The sequence below is a fragment of the Delphinus delphis genome, chromosome 5, assembly GCF_949987515.2.
Source record: "Delphinus delphis chromosome 5, mDelDel1.2, whole genome shotgun sequence".
Lineage (NCBI taxonomy): Eukaryota > Metazoa > Chordata > Mammalia > Artiodactyla > Delphinidae > Delphinus > Delphinus delphis.
The window spans coordinates 137,744,179-137,769,754 of NC_082687.1; the positions used below are offsets into that span (position 1 = coordinate 137,744,179).

Below are 25,576 nucleotides of genomic sequence, written 5' to 3' on the forward strand. Positions count from 1 at the left end.
GTGTCGTGGCGGGGAGCCTGACGTGCCGCGAAGCGCAGAGCGGACTTGGCGAGGAGGGCCTGGGGAGGCGGGCAGGCGGGGTGGGGCTGCCAGTGCCCAGCACTCGGGGAAGCCTGAGTGGCCGCCTCCGGTGTGCAGGGTCAGCTCCCCACACTTGAGTCTTGCCTTGGGCTTGGGGACCGGCCTGGCCCCCACCTCGCTCTTCCTGGCCTCACTGTGCTCCAGGGCTGCCTTCCCTCTGGGAGGTCTCTGCAGTGGTCTTGGGACGAACCAGAACCTTTCCAGAACCTCCCGTCAGTTTCCACTGTCTTAGAGGGAACCTGTTCTAAATCTCGGGGGAGGGCCAGAGACTCTTAGACAGCACGCCTGTCTTAAGATAAAAGCAAGGACGTTGAACGGAAACACATGTTTCTGGGTTTCTGTGCTCGAGTCCGTGGTGTGTGTTCAGCTCCTTGCGGCTCCCCGGTGCCGGCGGCCCAAGGCTAGGGTGTGCAGGGTGGCGCTGTCCAGCCTCGCCATGCTCACCGAGCTGGCCTTCCAAGGCCACTTCTCCCTGAGTGGGGTCACTGGGCCCTCTCTGCTGACCTCAGGCCACCTTCTGACACCTGAACTTGTCTGGGTCCTTGCCTCGGGAGTGCCCTGGGCAGGGCCTTTTTCCTGTCGGGCACCTCCTGGAGGCCTCGCGTGGGGTCCTCTCCAGCTTAGGCTGGAGGGAGGCCTGGAAGCGGAGCCGCGGGACCTCTGAGGTCATGAGGGGAGGCTCTGAGTCGCAGCGAAGAGAGGCTGGGTCTGAAGTTGAAGTGGAGGCGGGACAGGAGCCCAGAGTCTGGGGGCTTCACGGCAGCCACTGAGAAGCCCTCAGGCCCCCTAGAGCCCCCAGCCCCCCATCAGAAGCAGGTCTCCCACCTCACAGCCAGGCTGTGGGTCTGAGGATCTGAGGAGCGCCAGGCTTAACCAGAAGGGGCGGGGAGAACTGGCTTGTAAGCAGCTGGTCCTGGAGCCAGCCGCCACCTTAGGGACACTCACAGGGTTCCTGTGGGACCCACAGTGCAGCCACCCGGCTCCCTCTCTCAATTCCTCGCTGTCCACAGAGGCCACTGCTGCCCAGCTTGGGGCCCAGGACTCACTCCTTCCTGGATTCACCTGTGAGCATGTATTAAGCACCTACTGCATGCCGGCCCTGTGCTTGTCCCCAGAGGTATGGGGATGACCGTGAGGGAGGCGCACACGTACACAAGGCAAGCAGTTGCCGTGGAGCATTCTGGATGCTGGGGTGCGGTTGGGGGTTTGGTGCAGGGACCCTCTGGGGTGGATCTCTTCTCCCGGGCCAGCGAAGGTTCCCGTCCAGTCCCCTGGCCCACCTGCTTCTTGGCAGCCGAGGGCTCGGGCCTTCCTGTGGCTCCAGCCCGTGGGAGCAAAGGCGAGTGTGGACAGTGCCCCCTGCCCGGCCCTCCACATCGCAGGGTCCCCTCCAACCTTCTCTCCCCGCCTCACCTGCCGCCCTCTCCCTTCCTTGGTGCTCACCACTTCCTGCACAGGGTGTTCCCATGTTTCCTCCCAGGAGATTACTTTTAAGCCATGTTATTGAGATGAAATTCACATACCTTATCACTCACCCATTTGAAGTGTACGATTCAGTGGTTTTTAGTCAATTTGCAGAGTCGTGCAACCGTCACCACTAATTTCAGGGCATCGTCGTCACTGCAAAGATACCCCTTACCCCTCAGCCATCACCTCCACCCCTGTACTCCCACCTCTCTCTAGATGTGCCTGTTCGGGATATTTGGGTGACTTGTGCCTCCCCCATGGGCCTGTAAGTGTCGCGGGGCAGGGGTGCTCACCTGCGCTCACTCACGTGTCCTTAGTGCCCCACAGGTGGTAGCACAGTGAATTTTCGCAGAATTTTGTTGTGCTGATCTGACAGGGCACAAATGTGAATTTGTAAAGTTTTTCACTGAAGTTTTAATCATAAAAATTTGACGGGGGGGGTGGTATAGACCTGGAATTAAGGGATTGGTTAAAAATGATACTCTAGCTATTTAAACAACATTAAGGATGAATCCCAAACGTCAGGGAAGAACTCCCAGTGTATCAAGCACAAACATCATCACCAGGGCGTCTCTACTAAATTTCTGAACACGGTAGGTATAAGTTTTGTAACAGCAAAGCAATAAATGTTACGTGTTATTGTGGTAAAATAGGCATGACGTACAACTGGCCATTTTAACCCTTTCTGAACGTGCACAACGGCATTAAGTACGTTCACCTCGTGCAGCCGCGTGCGTGTGTGCGTGAGCACGTGCACGCGCGCATGTGTGCTGGTCACGCTTCTCTGGAGAACTCTGACCAACACACGGGTGAACCTTTCTCTTTTCTTCTTTTTCTTATGTTTAAGTTAATTTTTGCTGGAGTGTGGCTGGTTTACGATGCTTTGTTAGCTTCAGGTGCACAGCAAAGGGAACCGGTTACACACACACATACACCCACTCTTTTCTGGGTTCTTTTCCCATATGGGTCATTGCGGAGCATTGAGGAGAGTTCCCTGTGCTCTACAGTAGGTCCTTAGGAGTTATCTATTTTATATATAGTCGTGTGGCTATGAGGAGGTGAATCTTCGTCTTCTGAGATTTGGTGGTGGAATCTTAGATTTGACACCAAAAGCATGAGCAACAAATTTTTAAAAATAATACATTGGACTTTATCAAAATTTAAAATCTGTGCATCAAAGGACATTACCAAGAAAGTGAAAGACACCTAAAGAGTGGGGGTGGGGCGGGCCCTCCCTCCATGCCGGGCGTGCTCCCCCGGCCCACGCGAGCTGGACCTGGGCCGACCCCTCACCGTCCCCCGCGTTATGCCGGGGCCCCCCCGGGCCCAGCCACGTGCCTGCCAGGCTCCACTGTGGGGCTGCCTTGCATGGATGTGGGCTGAGCGGGCGCGATGCCCGGGTCACCCGCCCTGTGGGGCTGCAGCTCTCCCCCTGATGGCTTGTTTCCAGGCCTGGTTCCCCCCATCTCCCCTTCCCACCCCCGGCCGTTGCATCAGCACCCGGGCCAGCTGGACACTGAACAGGTGTCTGCTGAGCTCCTCCTGGGACACGAAGACCAGCCTCACCCTTGTCCGCAGGGGTGCCCCGTCGTGGGGATGCAGAAACATGGCCGCCCCACGACCTCCTCTCTGCCTGTCCTGGCGGTTGGCGTCACTTCCCGGAGCTGCTGAGCGGGAGGGAACCCTGGGTGCTCCGGCGCATGCGAGCACCGCTGGACAGAGCCGCGGGAATGGCCTAGGTCCCCCAGTCTCCCACCAGAGGGGGTGGGCACGGTGGCTTTAGGGGTTTGTGCACAGACCTCTCCTGCTGAATGGATTCTTTTCCGGGGCTCGCAGCTCCATGGAGGCCGTGCTGGGCAGGAGGGACCCTGCTTGCTCACTGGGGGGCAGCCCAGGCCTCCCCAGGACCCAGGAGAGGAGACAGGGTCCCTCCCTGCCCCCGTCGCTGCTTTCTGAAAGAGGAGATGGCCAGGATTACCCAAACTCTTTCTTCTGCCTGTTTTCACTCTGCCTTTGCACTGAGACCACCGCATTTACCCACCAAGTTAAGGCTCTGCCTTGGGAAATCGTCCCTCAAACACGGTTAATTGAACCATGACTGTTAGCTCATGGAAGATCCGTGAATCAGCCCAGAAGGAATGGAGGCCCGGCCGTGCCCTCTGCCCTCCGCTGGCTCAGGACACAGGCCCTCGAGCTGGTCTCTCCTCGGGGCCTGGAGGCCACTGGTCATGCTGGTCACGGCCAGGTGTGCCCCAGGGGGGCCTCACAGCCCATGTTTTTCCTGTTTTTAGAAAAAAAGGAAATCTTTTTGCCCACGAAACCAACCTTTTTTTAGGGGAAAACAGTCTCCTCGTTCAACTTTGTTTTTCAGTTTTTCTCACTGAACTGGGTGTTTTCCAGAAGTAATGGGGGCTCCCAGCTGGATGGGTGACCAGACCCTGAGGCCTGAAATAAGATCCTGTTCGTCCTCAGAGATGTGCCAGCGGCTCCTCATTTACACAGACAGGCCCCCGAGGCGCCGACCTATGCTCCATGGGGCCGCGAGGGGACAGGCCCGTGTTCACGGGTGGACGGTCCCTGGGCACCCAAGAGGTGCAGGAGGCATCCAGAGAAGGGTCCTCAGGGATAGGTCCTCTCTCCGAGAGACGGGTCTGGAATGATGGTCATGCGCCTGGAGATGGGTGGGGCTGTGGCTACGGAGGTGAACACGGGACCCCCTGCCGCGGAATCGGGGTGCCCAGAGCTGGCATCTGGGCAGAGTCAGGTGGGCCGTGGGGCCCAGTCCAGTGAAGGGGGTCCTCTCGAGGCACGGGGACGCCCAGCAGGAGGGTCCATCCTGCCTGAGGGGTGACAGGAGGCTGCCCCCCGCTTGAAGGGTGCCTGACCGTGGGCCAGAGTGCTGGGAGGGGAAGGGGGCTTTGGAGACCGCGGCCGGGACACGACATTCACAGCCTGGCGGGGCCGGGAACCGCGAGAGCCTGTGGCCAGTGTGAGTCGGAAAGTCTCGGGCAGCCCCCGGACCTGGGGCGTGTGGACGGCACGAGGGAGAGCTGGGAGAGCTGGGAGGACAGCCTGCGGGGCGCTGTCTGGAAAAATCTCGCCCTGTCTGCGCCGTGCTCCTGCAGGACCCACACCCCCAGGGGCCAGCCCTGGGGTCAGGGCTCCACGCTGGTGGGGGGCCGGGCTGGGCTTCACCTCCAACTCCTGTTTCCCTTTTGGAGTAGATGGTTCCAGGGCCAGTTCTCACCAACCTCTGCATTTGTGGTATATTTAAACACAAATCCAGTGTTTCCATTTTCAAGGAGGCAGATGTTAGCAACAGACCTTGATGCTGATTTATCTGATTGCGGCTGGGAGGTGTGCAGCCATGTTTTTATCATTATTTTATGATCCCTCAAACAGACGTAGGCTAATCAACTTCGAAAGAGGATAAAATCTGGGTCATAATTTTCACTGCTTTTTTCTAAACTTATTTACGATTCGATCGCAGAGGGGAAGCATGTGCAGGGTGTGGTCTGGGCTGGCCACGCGGCTGCAGGACTTGACGTCAGGCTGGCTTTCTGTCTTGGATGCAGTGGCCTCGTGGTCTATGCGGATGGACCCCTGAACCTGGACCGCAAGGCAGAGGACATGTCCGAGCTCTTCCGGCCCTTCCACACCTTGCTGCGGAAAATCAGGTTGGCGGGGTGTGGGGGTGTGGGGGGGTGAGGGAGGGGAGGGGAGGGCGGTGTTTGCCTCTGCGCCCCCTCCCTTCTGTGACTGCTCCTGGGGGTTGGCAATGGCCTCTCTGGACAAGGCTGGTCTTGCTTTGCCTTTACTGGACCCCTCAAGGGTGGGTAGCTTGTCCCTGCCGAGCCTTAGAGGGTGGTAAACCGCACACTTCCGTGTGAGCTGATTCTTTACCTTCTGTCCACCTCGGGGGTGCTGGGACCTTGGTCTCTGTCGTCGGCTCCTGGTTTCTACTGCTTGGAGCTCCTTTAACCCCACACCCTTCCTCCCTCACAGAACAAGTTCTTTGTTCTTGGCCGGTAGCGTTAAGACCTTTACGCAGATGTCCGGTCCTAAGACAGCGGCTGCCCTGGCTAAGGGCCTGGAAGCCAGGCCCTCTTCTGGTTTCTCACAGAAACGTCTCCGTGGCCCCGCGAGACAGATGGGGCCTATCTTAGAGGCGAGGCCCTGAAACCGGGGTGGTGTGGGCCGGACCAGGGCCACGCAGCCTGTGAGGGGAGGACATCCCCCTGGGCCAGGCCACGCCCTGCACGTTGGCTGGGGCTGGCGCCCAGGTTGGGGGCTGTTACTAGTTCTTTGACTAGTTTAGGGGGTGAAGTGCTCAGTTCTCTTGAGTGACCAGCGGGTGCCCACATGCTGTGGCTCATCCTGCCCACCCCCCGACCATCCCTGGGTGGCGTTGGCACCATCTGTGCTGTCCTGTGGGCTTGTGACGTCTGGCCTGGGTAACCGAGCTCTGCCCTGAGGGCTTCCCTTGCCCTTCAGCAGCTGGCCCTCCAGCCAGCACCCCTGACCTCAGCCTTCCCTTGAGAAACCTCACGTCAAGTTGTGTGGAGCCCTCACTGCTGGTGACCTCTGTGAGCTGACAGGGCCCGGCTCCTGCGGGGATGGGACCGCAGGGGGCTGTGGCCGCATGTCCTCTGAGCAGCTCCCTGGCCCCGTGGCCTCAGACGCCAAGGTCTTTCCTACCACGGTCCCTGGTCTCCGAGAAGCCCCCTTCCCAGGCTGTCGGTCCAGGGCTGACCCCGTGGACCCCTGCCACGCCCTTTCTGGGTCTGGCGGGACTTCCCAGCCTAGGGTGGCTTTCCTCTGCTGGTGCCTGTCCTTTCTGGGGGCCAGAGAGCACAGAAGCCTGCTCTAAACTGCCCTTTGCCCCATCGCGAGCCAAACGTGCTCTGAATCCAGTGAGGAGTGACCCGGGGGGTCCTTGGAGGGTCAGTGGGCACAGGGTGGGCAAGCCACAGTTGAGTGTCCCTAGCAGGACCTGATCCTGGACCCAGAGGCCGAGGCTCCTGCCCTCTCTGGGTGTCCGGCTGGGAGAGGAGACAAGGAAGGAGGGGAGAGGATGGACGACGCTGGGCCAGGAAGGGAAGCGTGTGGCCTGGGCCACGGCTGGGAGTGGCCATGGGGGGAGGGGGAGGGGGGAGACACCAGATGCTGGGGACTTGGGCAGGGAAAGAGTCCAGAACGTCAGAGACGTGTGACGTACTCAAAAGGCTGACGCACATAACTGGAATCAGAAGGAAGGAATGGAGAAAATGGGCAGAAGCAGTATTCAAAGAAATAATGGCCAAGAATTTTCCAAAATTGAAGAAAAAATCTCTGTCCACAGATTCCACAGGCACATCTGGGTATATCACAGTAAAATTGCTGAAAACAAAGAAAAAAGCTTAAACACAGCTAGCGGAAAAGGACATATTACTTTGAAAAGAGTGTACATCAACAGCTGTCCTCTGGAAGCCAGAGGCAATGAAATGATATATATTTAAAGTGCTGAAAGCGGGACTTCCCTGGTGGTCCAGTGGTTGGGACTCCGCACTCCCAATGCAGGGGACCCGGGTTCGATCCCTGGTCGGGGAACTAAGTCCTGCATGCATGCCGCAACTAAAAGATCCTGCATGCCACAACTAAAGATCCCCCATGTTGCAACTAAAGATCCCCTATGCCACAACTAAGAAGAAGATCCCACTCGCCGCAACGAAGATCCCACATGTGGCAACGAGGACCCCTCGTGCCACAACCTGGCGCAGCCAAAATAAATAAGTAAATATTTTAAAAAATATAATAAAGTGCTGAAAGGAAATAGCTGCCAGTCAGGATTTTACAACCAGGAAAAATATCCTTCAGAAATGCAGGTGGGGTTTCCCTGGTGGCACAGTGGTTGAGAGTCGGCCTGCCGATGCAGGGGACACGGGTTCGTGCCCCTGTCCGGGAAGATCCCACATGCCGCGGAGCGGCTGCGCCCGTGAGCCATGGCCGCTGAGCCTGCGCGTCCGGAGCCTGTGCTCCGCAACGGGAGAGGCCGCAACAGTGAGAGGCCTGCGTACCGGAAAAAAAAAAAAAAAAAATGCAGGTGATGTAGTGGGTTCTTCAGAAACACGAAGCTGAAGAAATTTGTTATGAACAGATTGCACATAAAGAAAAACTAATTGGAATTCTTCCTGCAAAGGAATAAAATCTCAGATGGGAATGTGGAAGCACAGGAGAGACTTAAGACCCTGATGTGAATGAACATAAATGAATCTGCGCTGTACAAAACAGTAATTGTCTTGTGGAGTTTAAATTATATACATCATGGTTTAACATTTGAAAATCAATTTTTCTGTATTAATTTTTTAAAAAGGAAGAAAAACCAAATCATTTTGAAAGTTACAGAAAAATAATTTGAAAGACTAATGCCTATTTTATGATGAAAACATCTCTTAGCAGATTAGAAATAGAAGGGAATTTCCTTAATCTGATAAGAGATACACACATATGAAGCTGGACCCTTACCTAACACCATATAAATACGAATTAACTCAAAATCAAGGACCTAAATGTAAGAGGTAAAACTATAAAACTCTTAGAAGAAAACATAGGACAAAAGCTTCATGAGATTGCATTTTGGCAGTGACTTCTTGGATGTAACACCAAAGGCACAGGTAACAGAAGAAAAAAATAGACAAATTGAGCTTTGTGAAAATTTCAAAATTTTGTCCATCAAAAAACACTACAATAGAGTAAAAAGGCAACCCATAGAATGGGAGAAGATATCTGCGTATCGTATATCTGGTGAGAGGTTAGTATCTAGACTATATAGAGAACTCCTAAAACTCAACAACAAAAAGCCTAACGATCTGATGCACATGGGCAAAAGACTTGAACAGACATGTCTCCAGAGAAGACACGTGAATGGCCACCAGCACGTGAAAAGATGCTCAACATCACGATCGTCAGGGAAACGCAAATCAAACCCACAATGAGACACCACCTCACACCCACGAGGAAGGCTACTATCAAAGAAACAGAAAACAAGTGCTGGGGAGGATATGGAGAAATTGGAACTCTTGTGCACTGTTGGTGGGAATGTAAAACGGTGCAGCTGCTGTGGAGGTTCCTCAAAAAATTAAAATAGAACTACCGTATGATCCGGCAGTTCCACTTCTGGGTTTATACCGAAAAGAATTGAAAGAAGCATCTTGAAGAGATATTTGTACACTCGTATTCATAGCATCATCCTTCACAATAGCTAAGACATGGAAGCCGCTGTTGACGGATAGATGGGTAAGCAAAACATGGTCCAGCCATACACTGGGATATTATTCAGCCTTAAAAAGGAAGGAAATCCTGACGCATGCTGCAATGTGGATGAACTTTGTGGACATGCTAAATGAAATAAGCCAGCTACAAAAAGACAGATAATGTATGATTCCGATTACATGAGGTCCCTGGAGTCCTCAAAATCATAGAGACAAAAGGCATAACTGTGGTTGCCAGGGGCTGGGGGAGGGGAGAACAGGGAGTTATTGTTTCATGAGGACAGAGTTTTAGTTTTACAAGATGAAATTGTTACAGGGGTGGATGGTGGTGACGGCTGCACAACAATATGAGTGTACTTAATACCACTGAACTGTCACTTAAAATGGTTAAGATGGTAAATTTTATAAGTATTTTATCACAATAAAAAATTTAAATATCATCTACAATGGTGTCAATAAATATTAATTAGCATAAATGTGAGATGTCTAAGACCTCCACCAAAAGTTACAAAATGTTTTTGATACAAAATTTTAAAGACCTAAATAAATAGCTATCCCATATTCAGGGAGTGGAAAACTTTATATTGAGAAGATATCAGTGATTCTCAAATTAATCTATGAATTCAATGCAACCTCAATCAAAATCTCAGGAGGTTTTCTCTTTTGCAGAAATTGACAAACTAATTCTAAAATTCCTATAGAAAGGCAAGGGGCCTAGAACAGCCAAGAAGAAAAAGATTGCTGGAGAAAAAGGACAAAGAAGAAGAATATTATTTATATGTTCTGCTCTTCATGGTTTTTGGGTAGTTTCCAGACGGTGCTGGTGTGACCGAGCTTGTGAACGTATGTGTGCATTTCTGCCGGGTGTGCTTCATTATAAAAGTGAGCAGAGCTGGAGACACTTCCTGCCGTATAGCTGTAGTCGTACCGGCAGAGATGTAGTGCACGGGGCATTCAACGGAACAGAGGGTCTGGTGCGACCAACACATGATTCATGACAGAGGTGACAGCACAACAGTGGAGAACGGTTGGCTTTTTCCAATGAGTGGCTGAATCAGCAAATATCCGTATGAGGACAAAGGTCCGTGATACACTCCTATGAACACGTCAGTTCTAGGTAGACTGCAGATACAAACCTGAAAAGTAAAAGAACGCTTTCAGAGGGAACCATCGACTACATCTTTGTGATCTCCGAGTTGGCAAAGATTTCTTCACCAGGGCACAGAAGCACTAATCACAGAATAAAATGACATTTTGAACTTTGCTGGAATTTAAAACCTCAGTTCGTCAAAAGACACCTTTGGGAGAGTTAAAAGGCCGCAGAGTTGGACACAACATCCAATAAAGAACTGAGATCCACAATACATAAAGAACTCCTGTCAGTCGGTAAGAAACAGACAGTTAACCCAATAAAAAATGGGTGAAAGTCCTGAACAGGCACTTCAGAGAGGCTGTCTAAGGGTCCATCAGCGTATAAATGGGTGCACGACCTCCTGAACGAGCAGGATAAAGCAGTTTAAAACCACGACGAGATACCACTGCACACTCACCAGAGACGATGAAGTGGAAAAGTGCAAGTGCCCATGAGGGTGTGGGGCATGCAGAACTGTCAGCGGACCCTGTGGGCTGTCGGCGGGGACACACCCCTCACCAGCACTCAGCACGTGTGCTTGCAGAAACACACCCCATGCTCCCCAGGACAGGGACTCAAAGATGTGGGTCCCTGGCAGCCAGGGCCCCTCCGGGGTGGGACAGCTTCAGAGGTGAACTGCGATGCGTTTCCACCAGGAGACGGAATGATCTACAACGACCGCGAATCTCACCAGAGAGGGTTGTCAGAGCTGGCAAAGGGAAACAGAATATGCGATTAAGGGAGTTCTCTGGTGGTCCAGTGGTTAGGACTCTGCGCTTCGGCTGCCAAGGGTGCAAGTTCAATCCCTGGTCGGGGGAACTAAGGTCCCACAAGCTGAGCACCCAAAAAAAAAAAAACGAAAAACAAAGGCATAGGAAAAATAAAATGTAATTGCACATAAAGGTTTAAAAAAAAAGTGTGCAATTAAATTTAGGTTTCAGATAAACGATAATACTTTGTTAGTGTAAATATGTCCCCAGTGGGGGCCATTTGGGACATACTTACTCTAAAAAGTATTTGCTGTTTATCTGAAATTCCAGTCTAACTGGGTGTCCTGTGTTTCGTCTGGCACCTCTGCACAAACATAGCACTGGCAAACATGCCTGCCACGGAGGAGTGCAGACCGCAGGTTGCCGTCTATCTAGAGAAGGAGAACAGGGGAGGCCACCGCTGTGGTAGTCGGGATCGTGACCAGGAAGGCACGTGGGGGGCGCCTGGGAGCCCAGGTCGTGCTGTATTTCTCGATCTGGGTGCTGTTGGCAGGGTGTGTTCAGTTTATGAAGACCCACAGCTGAGCGGTTCTGAGAAGTGCACCTTTCCACGTGCTTCCCCGACTGCACTGGGATGTTGAACCAGGCGCTAAGACCTCAGGCCTGAGCTCTTCCCGGCGGAGAGCAGCATACACCGGCCTGTGGGACCCACTTTGGGCTCATCCCCGTCCTTGTCATTAGAGTCACTCCACCTTGGGTGTCGGTTCAATGCCGCTCCCCCCAGGGGAGGCGCCCTGCTGTGCCCCCTTCTGGTGGCTCCTTCCTTGGCTGCCGTGGTCATTATTGTACTTCAGTCTTCCCTTGTAAATGTTTATTATCTGTCTCTTCCTACGGAACCTGCTCAGCAGGGACCATGCCAGTCTTCCTGTGTGTCACCCAGGGCCTGGCACATAGGCAGTGCTCAGTAATATTTGTTGAAGCAAAGGATGAAAATCTATATATAAACCAATATATATCCTTTCACTCCTGAAAGTTTTTATTAATTGATGTATTGATTAATAATTTATAATTTTATTAATACAATTTTATTTTATTAATTTATTAACATATTATCACGAAGAATCAGGGTTTTCAGCAAGAGAGTTCAGAGTCTCATTTTTAAGGAAGGGCACATTCTAGAATCACCGTCAGCCACCCACACGGCTGTTGTCCTGACCCGCGGCCCAGGGGACCCCTGGAGACGCACCTCTTTTGGTGGAGGAAGCAACATGGTGGGAGGTTAATTGCAGGCAGTGGACACCGTGTTGCTCTCCTGCTGGTGCCGAGCCCACTCGGCCTGGGGGCTGGTGTGGCCTCTGGGACCGACACTCTTCCTTTCTGTCTTGACGCTTGTAGGGATTTGCTGCGGACCCTGACCGAGGAGGAGCTTCACACGCTGGAACGGAACCTCTGTATTTCCCAAGACGTGGAGTTCCCCATCCGGGCGGACACCCCGGTGCCCCCTGCCCTGGAGCCCGCCCTGCCCGCACCCCTCGGCCCGGCGGAGCCCAGGCACGCAGAGGCGGAGCTGGCGTGCTCCGTGCAGGACGACGACCAGGAGCTGGAGCAGCTCAGCCGAATGGTGCACAGGGCTGGGGACGCGATGTCCTCTCTCCTGTCCCCGCCCAATGCCTGCCAGTCCCCCGCGCACGGGCCGGGCGCCGAGCGCGGTGCCCTCGGGCAGGCATCCCCGGGCGGACCACGGCTGCCGCCGGGCAGCGACGAAGAGGAGGGGAGGGTGTTCTTCATGGAGGATGTGGACGGGGCGGCAGAGCCCCCGGGCGGCCGGTGTGGGCGGGCGGGCGGCCCCCAGGAGAGAGGGCGGGGCGGGGAGAGCCGAGGGGCGGGGGCCGGAGCAGCCGCCGCAGCCGAGACGGCGGAGGACCTCAGCGGCAGCAACGGCGTGCAGGGCGACCAGACGCGGGCAGTGGGCCCTGGCTCCTGCAGCTGCCCGGATTCCCAGCCGCAGCTGGATGGCTGGGAGGCGAGTGCGGAGGACGCCCAGACGGCCGAGCTAATCGCCCACCGGACGGGGGGCATGAAGCTCTCGGCCACGGTCATCTTCAACCCCAAGTCGCCCAGCTCCCTGGACTCTGCCCTCGCCAACCCAGAAGTCCTCGGAAACGGCGTCTCCCCGGGGGAGCCGGCGGCCGAGGGGCCGGAGGGCGGCCCCCACAAACTCAGCGCCACGGCTGCCAACAGCCTTCTGAACTCCTGCGTGTGCTGCAGGGGCTGTGCGGGCAGCAGGGAGGACGCGGCGGAGAGCCTGCGCGGCAAGTGCGGCTCGGGAAGCGTCATCCGCTCCTCTTACGTGGGCTCCGCCAAGGCCTGCGCCAAGGGCTCGGCCGCGGGACTGCTGGAGGTCCGGCCTGCCCCGGAGGCCTTGCCCACGGCGCTGGGCGTCCCAGACCCCGGGCCCTCCGAAGACGCCCCCGGCGGGCAGGAGCCCAAAGCCCCCACTTCCGACAAGTGCCTGGCACACACCTCAGGGCCCCAGGTGGACGCGGCAGACGGGCTGCCTGGAGGGGGCGGCGGAGCGAGTGAGCAAAAGGAGGCTGAGGCCCGGCAGCCCTCGGAGGCCGGGGAGGAGAGTCGGCGTGGAGGGGCGGCCGGGGAGGAGGCCCAGCACCTGCCGGGCTCCAGGTAAGAGCCGCTCTGGCCCCTGGACTCACCTCTAGTCGGTTTAGCTGCTGGTCAGGCCCTCCTGGACCCAGTTGCCACATCCAACCGAGAAGCGCCCCTCGTAGCCCCGACCGCCCCGTTTCTGGCGTGACGGGCGCCTTCAGGTGAGTGGGCGCAGCTTCGGGCCCTCGGTTCGCCCCTTTTCACTGCTGTGGTGTGACCGGCGTGTGTGGACCGGCCGGGGCTGGGCCCCAGCACCCACCTGACCGGCGTGGCAGCTCCCGTGGGCCGCGGTTAGCCACAGAGACCCTCAGCCCTGCCCCGGGGGCAGCGGTGGGATCCCGAGACCACCCTGGGGCAGATTCTCGGGCAGTGCCCCCAGGACCCTGTTCTCCCCCAGAGGCAGCTGAGCGGGCAGGGCTCTGTGACACCCTGGCTCCTACACGACTGGCTCACGGCAGCTCTTCCTCCCCCGCCCCACCCCCGGGGCTTATCCTGATTGAAGCAGATTCAGCCAGCACTGCCCCGGTGCCCACCACATGCCCCCGGCCCCCATCCCGGACGTGGGAAAGGAGGAGCCGGGCTCAGCCTCGGGGCCTCACACGTGGCTGTTGCGCTGTCCTCTCACCAGACCCTGCCTCGCAGGCTCCCATCCTGGCTTCACTGTGTGCGAAGGGAGGTGGGAGGATGGAGAGAGGAGGGGGCTCAGCCCGGAGGCTGGACAGGCCGCTGCCCGCAGCCGTGGGAGCTGTGCACAGAGGTCAGCAGGGAGGGGCCCTCTGGGTGCAGGGGCAGACGCCTTGCAGGCCTGTGCAGCCACTGCCCCCTTCTTCCTGGAGCGGCGTGTGGCCAGCTCCTCCAGCAGCGGGCAGGGGCTGGCCGGGAGCCCGTGGGGCTCAGGGCCGCTCTTCCTTCTCGAGCTGAACTCCGAGGCTCCGCCGCAGCCTCTTCTGTGTGGGTTCTGTAGGCACCCCCCAGCCCCTCGCAGCCACGAATCTACTTTCTGGCTCTGTGAATTTGCCTGTTCTGGACGTTTCATAGAAGTAGAATCCCTCGTTATGTGACCTTTTGTGTCTGGCTTCTTTTGCTGAGCATGATGTTTTCAAGGTTCACCCCCCTTCATGCAGGTATCAGGATTTCCTTTCTATGGCTGAATAATATTCCACTGTACGGTTGGAGCACATTTGGTTCATCTGTCCATGGGCGGGTGTGTCGTTTCCACTTCTTGGTTATCATTGAGTAATGCTGCTGTGAACATCTGTGTACAGGTTTTTGTGTGGTTGTGAGTTTCCGTTCTTTGGGTGTCTCTAGGAGAGAATTAGTGCTTCACACGGAGCCTCTACGTGCTGAGGAGCTGTCACCGGCAGTTCTCATTCCCTGGTCACGTGCGAGGCTCCTGTTTCTCCACATCCTCACAAATACTTGTCATCGTCTGAGATTTTTTTAACAGTTCTTTTGATCTCCAGGCGTATCCCACTAGAATACACAGCTGAGTGGCTGCTTCACCTCACTTGAAATCATTCTGTGTCTGAGGTCGTGCCCAAGTCTTACCCACAGCAGGTTAATTTGCTCCATTTAGCATGGGCTGTATAGAGATTTCCATTTGCATTTAATTTAACTTTATGATTATGTGAAAAATTTGCATGGTTCCCGGCCAGATCTACAAAATAAGATGTATCTAGAGAAATCTCTTTCTACCTTATTCTCCTTCTCTGCTAAAGTTACAGTTTTCCAATTTTTTATAATTTATCCTTCAATTTAAAAAGTAGAAGCAAGGATGTACACACACACACGGGCACACACACATGGACGGACGGACACACACACGGGCACACACGGACGGACGGGCACACACACGGGCACACACGGACGGACGGGCACACACACACGGACACACACACGGGCACATGTTTTCCGCTCCCATTCTTTGGCAGAGGACCTCGTCCTTCTCTGCCTTGCTTTCCTGACCTGCTAGCCTGAAGGCCTGTGGCCTGTCCATGACAGTTTCTAGAGGTGTCTCCACTGTCAGTTTCAGCCATGTGGGACCGCACTGTGTGGCTGGACCACCGTGTAGTCAGGCCCTGCCACCTGCCTCGTGGCTGTTTCCAGTCTTGCTCTTACAGACGGCGCTGTGATGAGCAGCTATTTTTTTAAAAATATTTATTTATTTATTTATTTGGCTGCGTCGGGTCTTAGTTGCGGGACGCGGCATCTTCCTTGCAGCACGCAGGATCTTTCGTTGCGGCGTGTGGGCTTCTCTCTAGTTGTGGCACGTGGGTCCAGAGCGTGCAGGCTCAGTAGTTGCAGCACGCGGGCTTAGTGGCCCCATGGTGTGTGGGATCTTAGCTCCCTGACCAGGGATCGAACCTGTACCCCCTGCATTTGAAGGTGGATTCTTAACCACTGGGCCACCGGGGAAGTCCCAATGAGCAGCTCTTTGTGATGAGGCCATTTTTTAGGTTCAAGCCCAACATCATAATGTCCAGCGGAATGAATTCTTGTCCACAACCTAAGGAGCGGCTTCCTCCCTCAGGGCCTCCAGCTCAGTGGCCCAGAGTTGATTGGTAAGGGGATCATTTTCCTACGAGGCTGGTATGAAGCCATCACAAATTCTTTGACCAGATACGTGGACTTTCCAGCTTTTGACCTGCCCCCCTTTTCTTGCTGTGTCCAGGTGACAGTCAGTGAACACTTACTCTGTCTGGAACCCCCTCCTGCTTTCCTGACGTGTCCCGCCGTGGACACTGCTTGTTCACGTCAGGCCGGCAGCTTCCCAGGCCTCCTCTGGCTTAGCACAAATGCAGAAGCTGAGCTGAGAAAAGGAAACAGCCCCCGTGGAGGCCTCGGGAGACGCTCCCATCTCCCAGGGAAGCATTTCCACAAGGTGCAGAGGGTCTGAGGGTGGCCAGGGGATCAGGGCAGCCAGGCCTTTGGGCCAGGACCGTGGACAGCGGCGCCCGGGGCCCAGCACCGCGCCAGGAGCAGCTGAGAATCAGGTCAGCAGGTGGCGCCCGTGCCCTCCGCGGGCAGCGCAGACATGGGGAGCGTCATCCCTTCGCGTCGCACGTGGGTTCCTGGGTGGCTGAGCAGGGTGCGGGGGAGGCGGCCCAACCTTGCAGAGCGTGATCTAACACGAACGGAGGGGCAAAAGCAGCCTGTTGAAACAGACAGACACAGAAGACCAGCCTCACACAGGCAGCAAGTTCACCAGAACTCCGACGGCGAGATCCCGGGCGTTGGCTGGCGTTAGTATCATCTGTGCACAGCCTCCCATGAACACAGCCAGGCTTGTGTCGGGTGCAGGTGACCCCCCGCCCCTGGCAGACGGAGAGACGGACCCCGGAGAGGCTGGCACCCGCCGTGGCTCGAAGTGCCTAGAGGGGCTGGCATCACCCTTGACCTGCCTGAGCGAGAGCCCGTCTGTCTGGTGACGTGCTTGGTCATCACTCGGCCGTGACGAGCCAACATCCTGAGCTGACCATGAGGCTGTCTGTCCAGCAGGTCCCCCTGTGGCCCCTGCCATGCGCAGGAGTAGGAGTGACCGCGTGTGTGGCCCCGTGCGTGAGTCAGACGGGTGCAGCCTCAGACCTCTGTGCCACCTTTGAGTCGGGTGCCATGAAGGGGACGCACCAAGCCGCGACCACGAGTCTGCTTTTGGGGCCATGTTCCCCGAGGACGCCTGGAGTGTCACCTCCCACACAAGCAGCGCACAGCCTCCAGGTGGAAGGACGGGGCTGCCGGGGTACGGCGCAGGCCGGAGGTGGGTCCTGGAGCAAGGGCCCGGGCGGGAAGAGCCCTGCACGTTCCCCCAGGCCCTGTCTTCAGCCGCACGCAGGCCGGTTCCAGCCGTGCTGTTGCCCGGGGTAGGGGACGTCGCCCCAGCACAGTCGTGGGCAGAATGTTTCAGAACCCAGTGTCCTTCAGATCTTTTCTTTCTTACCTTTTCCGTGCTTGAAGATTAACCTTTTTTGGGGAAAACTTAGCATTTTTAAAAGCTTCCTGTTTTTTGCCTAGACTCACCTCATCAGTCAGAACTGTCCACACTCTCGAGGCTGGCAGGAGCGCTCACTTGTCTAGAGGACGGAAACTCGCTCCCTCTTGGGTCTTTTACTAAAGTGAGTTTCCAACCTTCTTGAAAAAATAATACTGACTCTTGCTTTTTTCTAATTACAATTGTGGTCCCCACTCATTGTAGAAACTTATGAAAACATAAAGAAGAGTAAAAGAAGGAAATAAAAACCATTCCAAATCTGGTGAGCAGTTTTGTTATTTTTTTCACTTTTATTATTTTTTTCACTGAATATTATTTAATGATCATTTATCTGCAAAATTCATTAAAACACAGTATTCGTAGGACTTAACGCTAACTTGCTGTACGTTTTCCCATTTCCGTATTTTGTCGATTAGCCTTGTGGTCCCTCTCCTTACGGTTTTGTGTCTGTCTCTGGGAATCCACCCTTAGGAGTAGAGTCGCCCCAACAAAGGCATGACCCTTGCCGTCACACTCCCTTCCTCAGCAGTAAACCGCCCCCCCACCCCCCACACCCACCCCCCCCCCACACCCACACACCCCCCACACCCACACACCCACACCCCACACCCACACACCCACACCCCACACCCCCACCCCCACCCCCCCCCGGCAGCACTGTCCCTGAGCATTTCCTCCTGATTCTTCTGCAAATTGACCCTGCCTGTCTCTTGCCTGTTTTCCAGTTGGGTTTTCGTGTCTTTCTTGCTGCCTTGGCAATGTTCCTTCTGCCTGGTGTCTGTTGCAGGTCGCTTTCCCCAGGTTGTTATTTGCCCTTTGGTCTCATTTGTTGGCGTGTCTTCAGTTACTGTTATTTGCCCTTTGGTCTCCTTTGTTGGCGTGTCTTCAGTTATGTTCTGTGTAATCAAATTCATGAGCATTCTAGAGACTCGGGTCCTCTGCCTCTCTTTCCCTCCAGTGGGTCTGCGGTGCCGGGGGACATTCCGCTCACTGCCTCCTGGTGTCCCAGGGTCTCCTTCTTTGCCGTTAACTCTGCTCTGCCCTGGTGCGTAGTGAGAGGCCCGGGCCGGCTTGCCTTCTGAGGCTGTCTCCGGCCACTGGAGGGGGCCAGGGGGCCGGGTCCGCGGGCCATCATGACGCATGGGCAGGCCCACCCCGGGCCCTGGCTCAGGGCTCAGGAACCGTCACCGCTTGTGCCCGCGGTGAGCTCGGCCTGCTCTGTGTTACTCAGCTCCGCGGCTGGCGGTGCCTTTGCCTCCCCACTCGGTGGGCCTCCCTGGCTGTCGTTCTGGTTAGAATGAAAGGAACCTGGAAGGGCACAGGCCTCTGAGCTTCTGCCCTTAAACTGGCGACCTGTGCCCCGACCACGCGCTCCTTCCTTGCTGAGCGTGGTGGTAATGGCAAAGGGTGGACCTTGGGGACATCTCCTCGAGGGGCCTTTCCGACGCGCGGTGCTTCCTCGCCTGCCTGGGGGGTGGCAGTGGAGCGTGTGTTCCTGCGGCGCGAACGCAGCGGGAGGGGGTCCAGGGGAGGAAGGGCGCCCGTGGGCTGGCGGCGACTTGAGGAGGGCCAAGGGCCTCTTGCTAGCGCGTGCCTCCGTTCCTTGTGGCTCCTCCGCGTCTCCCCCACCCTGGCCCTTACTCACCACTGCTGTTCGGGGCTGGGACTTGCCTCAGCCTTCGCCGCTACCAGTCCTGAGCCGCCTCGCCGCCCCATCACCGGTCTCACTGCTTCCTGGCCTCACCTCCACTTTCTCACTCCCCACGGGTGGGGTGGCAGCTGGACAGGGTGGTCGCAGACGTTGCAGCGTTGCTTAGTCCTGGGCCGACAGCTCTGTGCTTCGCCGACTTTGCTCTTTTTCCGCCTGGCTCCGACTCCGGTGGACGCCCCGCCTTCCTGCTAGCCGCAGCCCTCCGGTGCTTCCACGCAGGCTCCACTGCGCTTTGCCGGGGTGGGGACCCCAGGGACCTGGGGATACCCTGGGTCCAGCCCTGAGCAGCTGGGGCTACAGAGAGGAGGCCACATCCTCTGTTCCTTGGAGCAGGGCTCCGGCCCCCCAAGGCCACTGCCTGCTTCCCTGTACGGAGGGGCTGCTGGGATCCTCCTGGGTCCCTCCAGGCTGCACCACGAGTGCCTGTGGGCCTCAGCCCGGCCTTGCCGCCCAGCCGGGGGGAGGCCGGATGCACTGGCACGGCTGAGCTTCCTCGAGCAGCATGTGGTGAGCGAGTCTCTGTCACTGGGAAACGTTCCCAGAGGCCCAGGGCTGCACTTCTGACCTGCTCTGTCCGCACTTCACTGAATCCACTTTCCCTCCAGCAGATGGAGTCAGGGGCCGGTCAGCCCCTGCCCTGTCCCAGGGCCAGTGCTGTCCACCAGCCTCCATGGCCTGGAAGGATGTGCATCCTTTTCCAGTGTACGATCAACACCCACGACCTCTGGTGCTGGCCGTCAGGACTGTGTGGGGTGTCCTGGGGCGCGCGTCCTGAGCTGGCACCCCCAAGGGAAAGGGGGTGTGAACCAAGGGACAGAGCACTGCCTGGACTGACTGACTGCTCAGTGAGCCGAGACTCAGGACTGCCCCGCTGCTGGGGGCCGCTGGGGGCTCCGCAGGGGACCACCTCCGGGATGCGGGGACAGGGTGGGGCTGGATCTAACCCTAACCCCTTCCTGGTGGCTGTGTGACCCTGGGCACCAGCTCCTGCCCCACCCCCGCCCCCACCCGGTGTCGGGGTGGACACGTCGCGGCTGTGTCGCCAGAGCCTCTCTGGGGCCGGGCAGTGGGCGCAAGCCGTTGTCCCCGTGGCAGGTGTCCCGGCTGCCACGCGGAGCCCCGGGGTCTCCCACCCACCTCCTACCCCAGGAAGGAAAAACGAGAATGACTGAGCGGTTTAAAAATAGAGGAGAACTTGGAATTAATGAGACGCTTGAAAAACAGATTAGGCCTAATGACTGTCATCAGATGATGGGGCTCCCGCGGGGTGAGAGAGAAGCCAGGCTGAGTACCGGCTTGGGGTCGGAGGGCAGGGCTGGGTCTGGGGGTCCTGGGAGGGGTGCTGCCCTCCTCCTAGATGGGCTCCCCAGCGTCTGGAGTCTTTCTAACTAACTCACAGCTGGGTGTTGAGCTGCTGTGTTCTGGGCCGGGAGGACGGCTTGGCCGGGGCAGCAGCCACTGTTTTGGGCGGGAGAGGCAGGTGCAGGGGCGCTGAGCCCAGCACCCAGGACAGCTCCTGGCCCGGCTGCCCCCCAGCGTACCCGCCCCGCCTCACGATCCCACCCAGTGCCGGCCTTCAAGGCCCCTGGTCCCGGAGAAGATAAACTTGACCCCTAAGACGCAGAGTGCCGGCTGGGTGCAGGCGGCTCCTTCAGCGAGCACCTGCCCTGGCAGTGACTTCACTGAGACCTGAATAGAGGGGCCCAGGTGCCAGAGGAGCAGAGGGGGCAAGAGGAGGTAGGGGTGGGGAACCCCAGAGAGCTCTGGAGGGCAGCAGGGCAGGTGATGTTTTTCTGGGAGGAAGGTCCGGCATCCGAGGCGGTAGCATGTAAGCACGGTGAGAACACAGTCTGGTATTTTAAAGTTGTTTTAAACAGCTTTATGGAAATATAACTGTCGTACGATGAACTGCAGCGTATGAGAGTTCCGGTTCCTCCACAGCCTTACCAGCCCTCAGCATGGTCAGGCTTCGTACCTTTAGCTGTTCCAGTGGTGTGAGTAGTGTCTCATTGCAGTTTTCATGTGCATTTCCTTAAGGACTCGTGCCATTGAGCACCTTTTCATGTGTTCACCTGCCATCGGCCTATACTCGTTGGTGAAGTGTCTATTCAGACCTTTTGCTGTTTCTTTTCATTGTGTTGTGTCCTGATTGAGTTTTGAGAGTTCTTTATTTATACTGTATACAAGTCCTTCATCAGATATATAATTTGCGGATTGTTTCTCCCAGTCTATGGCTTGTCTTTTCATTCTAAGAGTATCTTTTGAAGAGGAAAATTTCCTGATTTTGAGGAAGTCCAATGTATCCATTTTTCTTTCATGGATTGTGATTTTGAAGTCATATCTAAGGGTTATTTTCATAACCTAAAGTCACAAAGATTTTTCTTCTGTTCTAAAAGTTTTATACTTTTAGGTCTATGATCCATTATGAGTTAATTTTGTATATGGTGTGAGGTATGGATCAAAGTTTTATTTTGTTTTTGCATAAGGATAGCCAATTATTCCAGTATCATTTGTTGAAGACTACCCTTTCTCCACTGAATTGCCTTTGCACCTTTGTCAAAAATCAGTTGACCATATATTTCTGGATTTTCTAGTCTGTTCCATTGATCTGTTTGTCTATATGGACACCAACATCACACTGTCTTGATTATGGTAGCTTTAAAATGAGCCTTAAAGTCAGGTAGTATAAATCTACAACTTAGTTCCGTTTTTTCAAAGTTGTTTTGGCTCTTCTGGGTCCTTTGTATTTCACATGAATTTTAGAACCAGGTTGTCAATTTCTACCAAAAAAATAAAAAATAAACAAGCCTGCTAGGACTTTGCTTGGAATTGTGTTTAATCTATAGATCAACTAGGGGAAAATTAACACTTTAGTAATACTGAATCTTCAAATTCATGAACACAGTATATTTCTCCATTTATTTAGGTCTTTAATTTCTCTCAGCAAAGTTTTATAGTTTGTGTCGTTGAGGTCTTGCACATCTTTTGCCAGATTTATCCCTAAGTATTTTATATTTTTGATGCTGTTGTAAATGGTATTGCTTTATAATTTCAGTTTCCAGTTGTTCATTGCTTATATAGAGATACTTGATTCTTGTATATTGATCTTATCTCCTGCAACCTTGCTAAACTCACTTTATTAGATATGGTAGTTTTTATGAAGATTTCATCAGATTTTCTACACAGATGTTGTCACCTGTGAATAAAGCCAGTTTTATGTCTCCTTTCTAATCAGATGTCTTTTACTTCTTCTTGCATTTGCACTGGGGAGGACCTCCAAGCACAACGTTGAACAGAAGAGTTGACACAGGACATGTTTGCCCTGTTCCTGTTCTCAGAGGGAAGGCATTCAGTATCTACCATTAAGTGTGATGTTGGCTGTAGGATGTTCACAGATGCCCTTTTTCAGGTTCAGGAAGTTCTTCTATTCCCGGTTTGCTGGACTTTTCTCAAGTACCTTTTCTGCGTCTTTTGGCATTGTCGTATAGTTTTAATTTTTTGTCTGTTAATGTGATAAATTACATTGACTGATACTCAGATGTTAAGCCATTGCATTCCTGGGATGAACCTTACTTGGTCACTAGGTATTATCCTTTTCATGTATTGTTGGCTTCAATGTGCTAAAATTTTGTTAAGGACTTTGCATCTGATTGTGAGGGATGTTGGGCAGTACTTTTCTTTCTTTGTAATGTCCTTTTAAGGTTTGGGTATCAGAGTAATGCTGAGATCCTCAAATGAGTTGGGGAACATTCCTGCTTATTCAATTTTCCAGAAGATTTTTTGTATAAGTGGTATTATTTCGGACTTAAATATTAGTTAGAATTCATCAGTGAAGCCATCTGGGCCTGGAGTTTTCTTTATGGAAAGGTTTTTAGCTACAAGTTCAATTTCTTTACTAGATGTAGGTGGTGGGTGTCAGCAGCTGCTTTGGGGCCCTGCCCAGCTCTGCTATACCCCCCACCCCCTTGAGCCCTGGCAACACTGTAACCTCATGAGTGAACAAAGCTGGAAGAGGCAGATGTGCCAGGGACTGGTGGACGCGTAGGACCTGCCAGGGCAGCTGTGGGATCCATGGAGGGGTCGCCATAGCAACACAGGAGGCTACCTGCTGGGGCTGCCACCCTCCCTCACACGGCACCATTGCATCAGGCCCTCCCCAGCTCTGGAGGAGGAGCTGCCCCTTGTTTCACAGACCCACCTCTGGGGGGGGGGTGTGGCCGGCGGATGAGATGGACCTGGGAGCCGCTGGCTCTCCCTGCCTCTGGACTCCAGGGGGACCAGCCTGGGTGGCCTTCCTCCTCTGAGCACAGCCTGTGACCTGTGACGGGGGAAGTGGCTCTGACGGAGCCCAGGTCCACCCTGCTGGCTGAGGCCATGCCATCAGTCAGTTGCCAGGCCAGGATGGCTCAGTGAAGACAGCAGGCATCAGGCAGCGTGTCTGCTGTCTGTCCTCCCTGTCTGGCGAAGCCGCAGGTTCCCAGAACTCCTGCAGCCCCTCAGGGCTCTGCAGAGTGTCCCTGGTGACGAGGGGTTGGCTGCGGCTCCCTGGCTGTTCCCCACAAGTGTCGCAGGGAACGTTCCTTCTGGATCACCATAGTGATGACCAGAGACTCCAGGTGGTCACAGTGGGACGTGTGCCCACAGACCAGCCTGGGGCAGACCTCGGACACTCCTGGACTGGGCCCTGCTTGATGCCCAGCTCCTGCATGACCTTCTGGGGCTGGCCTCTTGGACCACGGTGGTGGTGGGAGCCTGTGGCCCTGAGGCCACTCCCCCACCCCCAGCCTCACAGCTGGCACCCCTGGCCCTTTGCAGAGGCTGTGATTAGCCCCGTGTTACAGACCCAGGGCCACACAGCACGAGGCAGACTCGCGCACCCACCGTCCCACCCCCACTGTGAGTCCTTCTCCAGAGGACCGTGGGTGGTGGTTACTGTTTTCCCATTTTACAGACAAGTAAACTGAGGTTCTGGGAGGTTACATTCTCTTGCCTAGACAGCAGGGGAGTGATGCCCGAAGGCCCTCAGCCTGAGCTGTCTGACCTCTCCTAACTTCCCAGCCCCACCCTGGGAGCCCTCCCCACGGCAGGGCCTCCCCTCCGTGCCACCAGCCCAGGGCCCATCGAGGGCAGGTGCACCCAGCTAGGGCCTCATGTGCCCCCACCCCCAACCCCGTAGCAGGTGCTCACCTGACTTCACAGACAGGGGCCTAACCTCCTTAGAGCCAGGCCCTCTTCCCGGCTCCCGGTTGGTTTTCCTGGGCGCTGGCCCTGGGGCCGGGATGGGGGCAGAAGCCCTTGCCCCTGGGGAGGGAGGCCGGTACTTCTCAGATGCTGTGATCAGCAGCTCTGTGGGGAAGTGGGCCCTGAGGCCAGAATCTGCGAGAAATGCCCCAGCCGGGTACAGGCAGGGCTACGGGGCGTGTGTGCAGTGGACAAGCAGTGCGCCAGGAAGGTGGTGGGGAGGCGGGGAGGCAGGGAGGCGGGGAGCCGTGAGGGTTCCGGTTCTGCAGGGGTAGCAGGCAGCAGAACCAGGTCGGAACTTACAGGTGGCAGGCGCCGGGTGGGGCTGCCCAAGGCTGGGGAGGCGGAGTCCTCGGGCACCATGGGCCCCGCGTGCGGCCCCCGGCTGGGGTCTTCATGGACTTATAGACGGTAGAGTCACGCCTCTTGCCAGGCCGTGCTTCCTCCCCCAGGAAGCCCTCCCTGCTGCCTGGTGACTGTCCCCATCTGGCATAGGCACCGGTGGGATTCTGATGACACGATACTTGCTTCTGTCTCCCCAGATGGGAGTCCTGATGGGCCTGGGCAGGGCAGGAGCCTGTGGGCTCAGACAGAGGTGGGCAGGAGACAGTCTGGAGAGCACAAAGGATGCTTGTTCCCTCCAACCGGCTCATCTCACGGGACATCAGTGGTCGTGCTGCTTAACTAGAGGAAACGGGAAATGAGCTGGTTTTCAGTGTCTTGTTTACATTTAGTATTTGGAACCAAACTGCAGTCTTTGCTATCCTTCAGTGATCTCCCTGGGGGCCCTCAGAGGTCCTGCTGACCTCGTGGAATGGGAACAGCAGCCGTGAGGGCCCCAGGGAGGGGAGGCAGGGGGGTGGACTGCACCCCGAGCGCCGCGGGATCCCACAGTGCGGATCTGTGTGTGACGGTGCCTTGTTAAAACCCTGTGTTGTTTTGGCTGTGGACTCAATGCTCTATTTCCTTAATCTCCAGTCTTGTGGGAATCCAGTGGGAAAGTACTGCAGCTTCCGGAGCATTTGTCTTAGGCCAGGCACGTCCGCTTTCAACGCACTGTCCCTAGTCCTTGCCACGTGGGTGTAATTATTCCCATTTTATAGAAGAAAATGATGAGGCCCGAAACCATCCCTCGAGGGACAGTGTGTGAATGAGACCCCGGTGGGCACGAGTGCGGCACGTGGAGACCGCTGCTGTTCCCGTGGTCACGGGAGCCTGAGCGTGTGTGCTCTCATGTCACACTCGTCCCCACACCCACACGTGCCCCGACGGCTGTGCAGGCCTCCACCCTTAGGGGCCTGCCCACTCTCTCTCTGTGTGCATGTCGCTGTC

At 55.6% G+C, this 25,576-nt stretch overlaps 1 protein-coding gene across 1 annotated transcript in view; it reads left to right on the forward strand.

Annotated features, from left to right (window-relative positions):
* The window catches only part of ZFYVE28 (zinc finger FYVE-type containing 28), a 113,734-nt gene that overhangs the window by 68,143 nt on the left and 20,015 nt on the right, over window positions 1-25,576 (forward strand). The window contains exons 7-8 of the mRNA XM_060013081.1: window positions 5,124-5,225; window positions 12,036-13,322. Of these exons, the coding sequence (XP_059869064.1) occupies window positions 5,124-5,225; window positions 12,036-13,322 (1,389 nt within the window). The remainder of the gene's footprint in view (window positions 1-5,123; window positions 5,226-12,035; window positions 13,323-25,576) is intronic.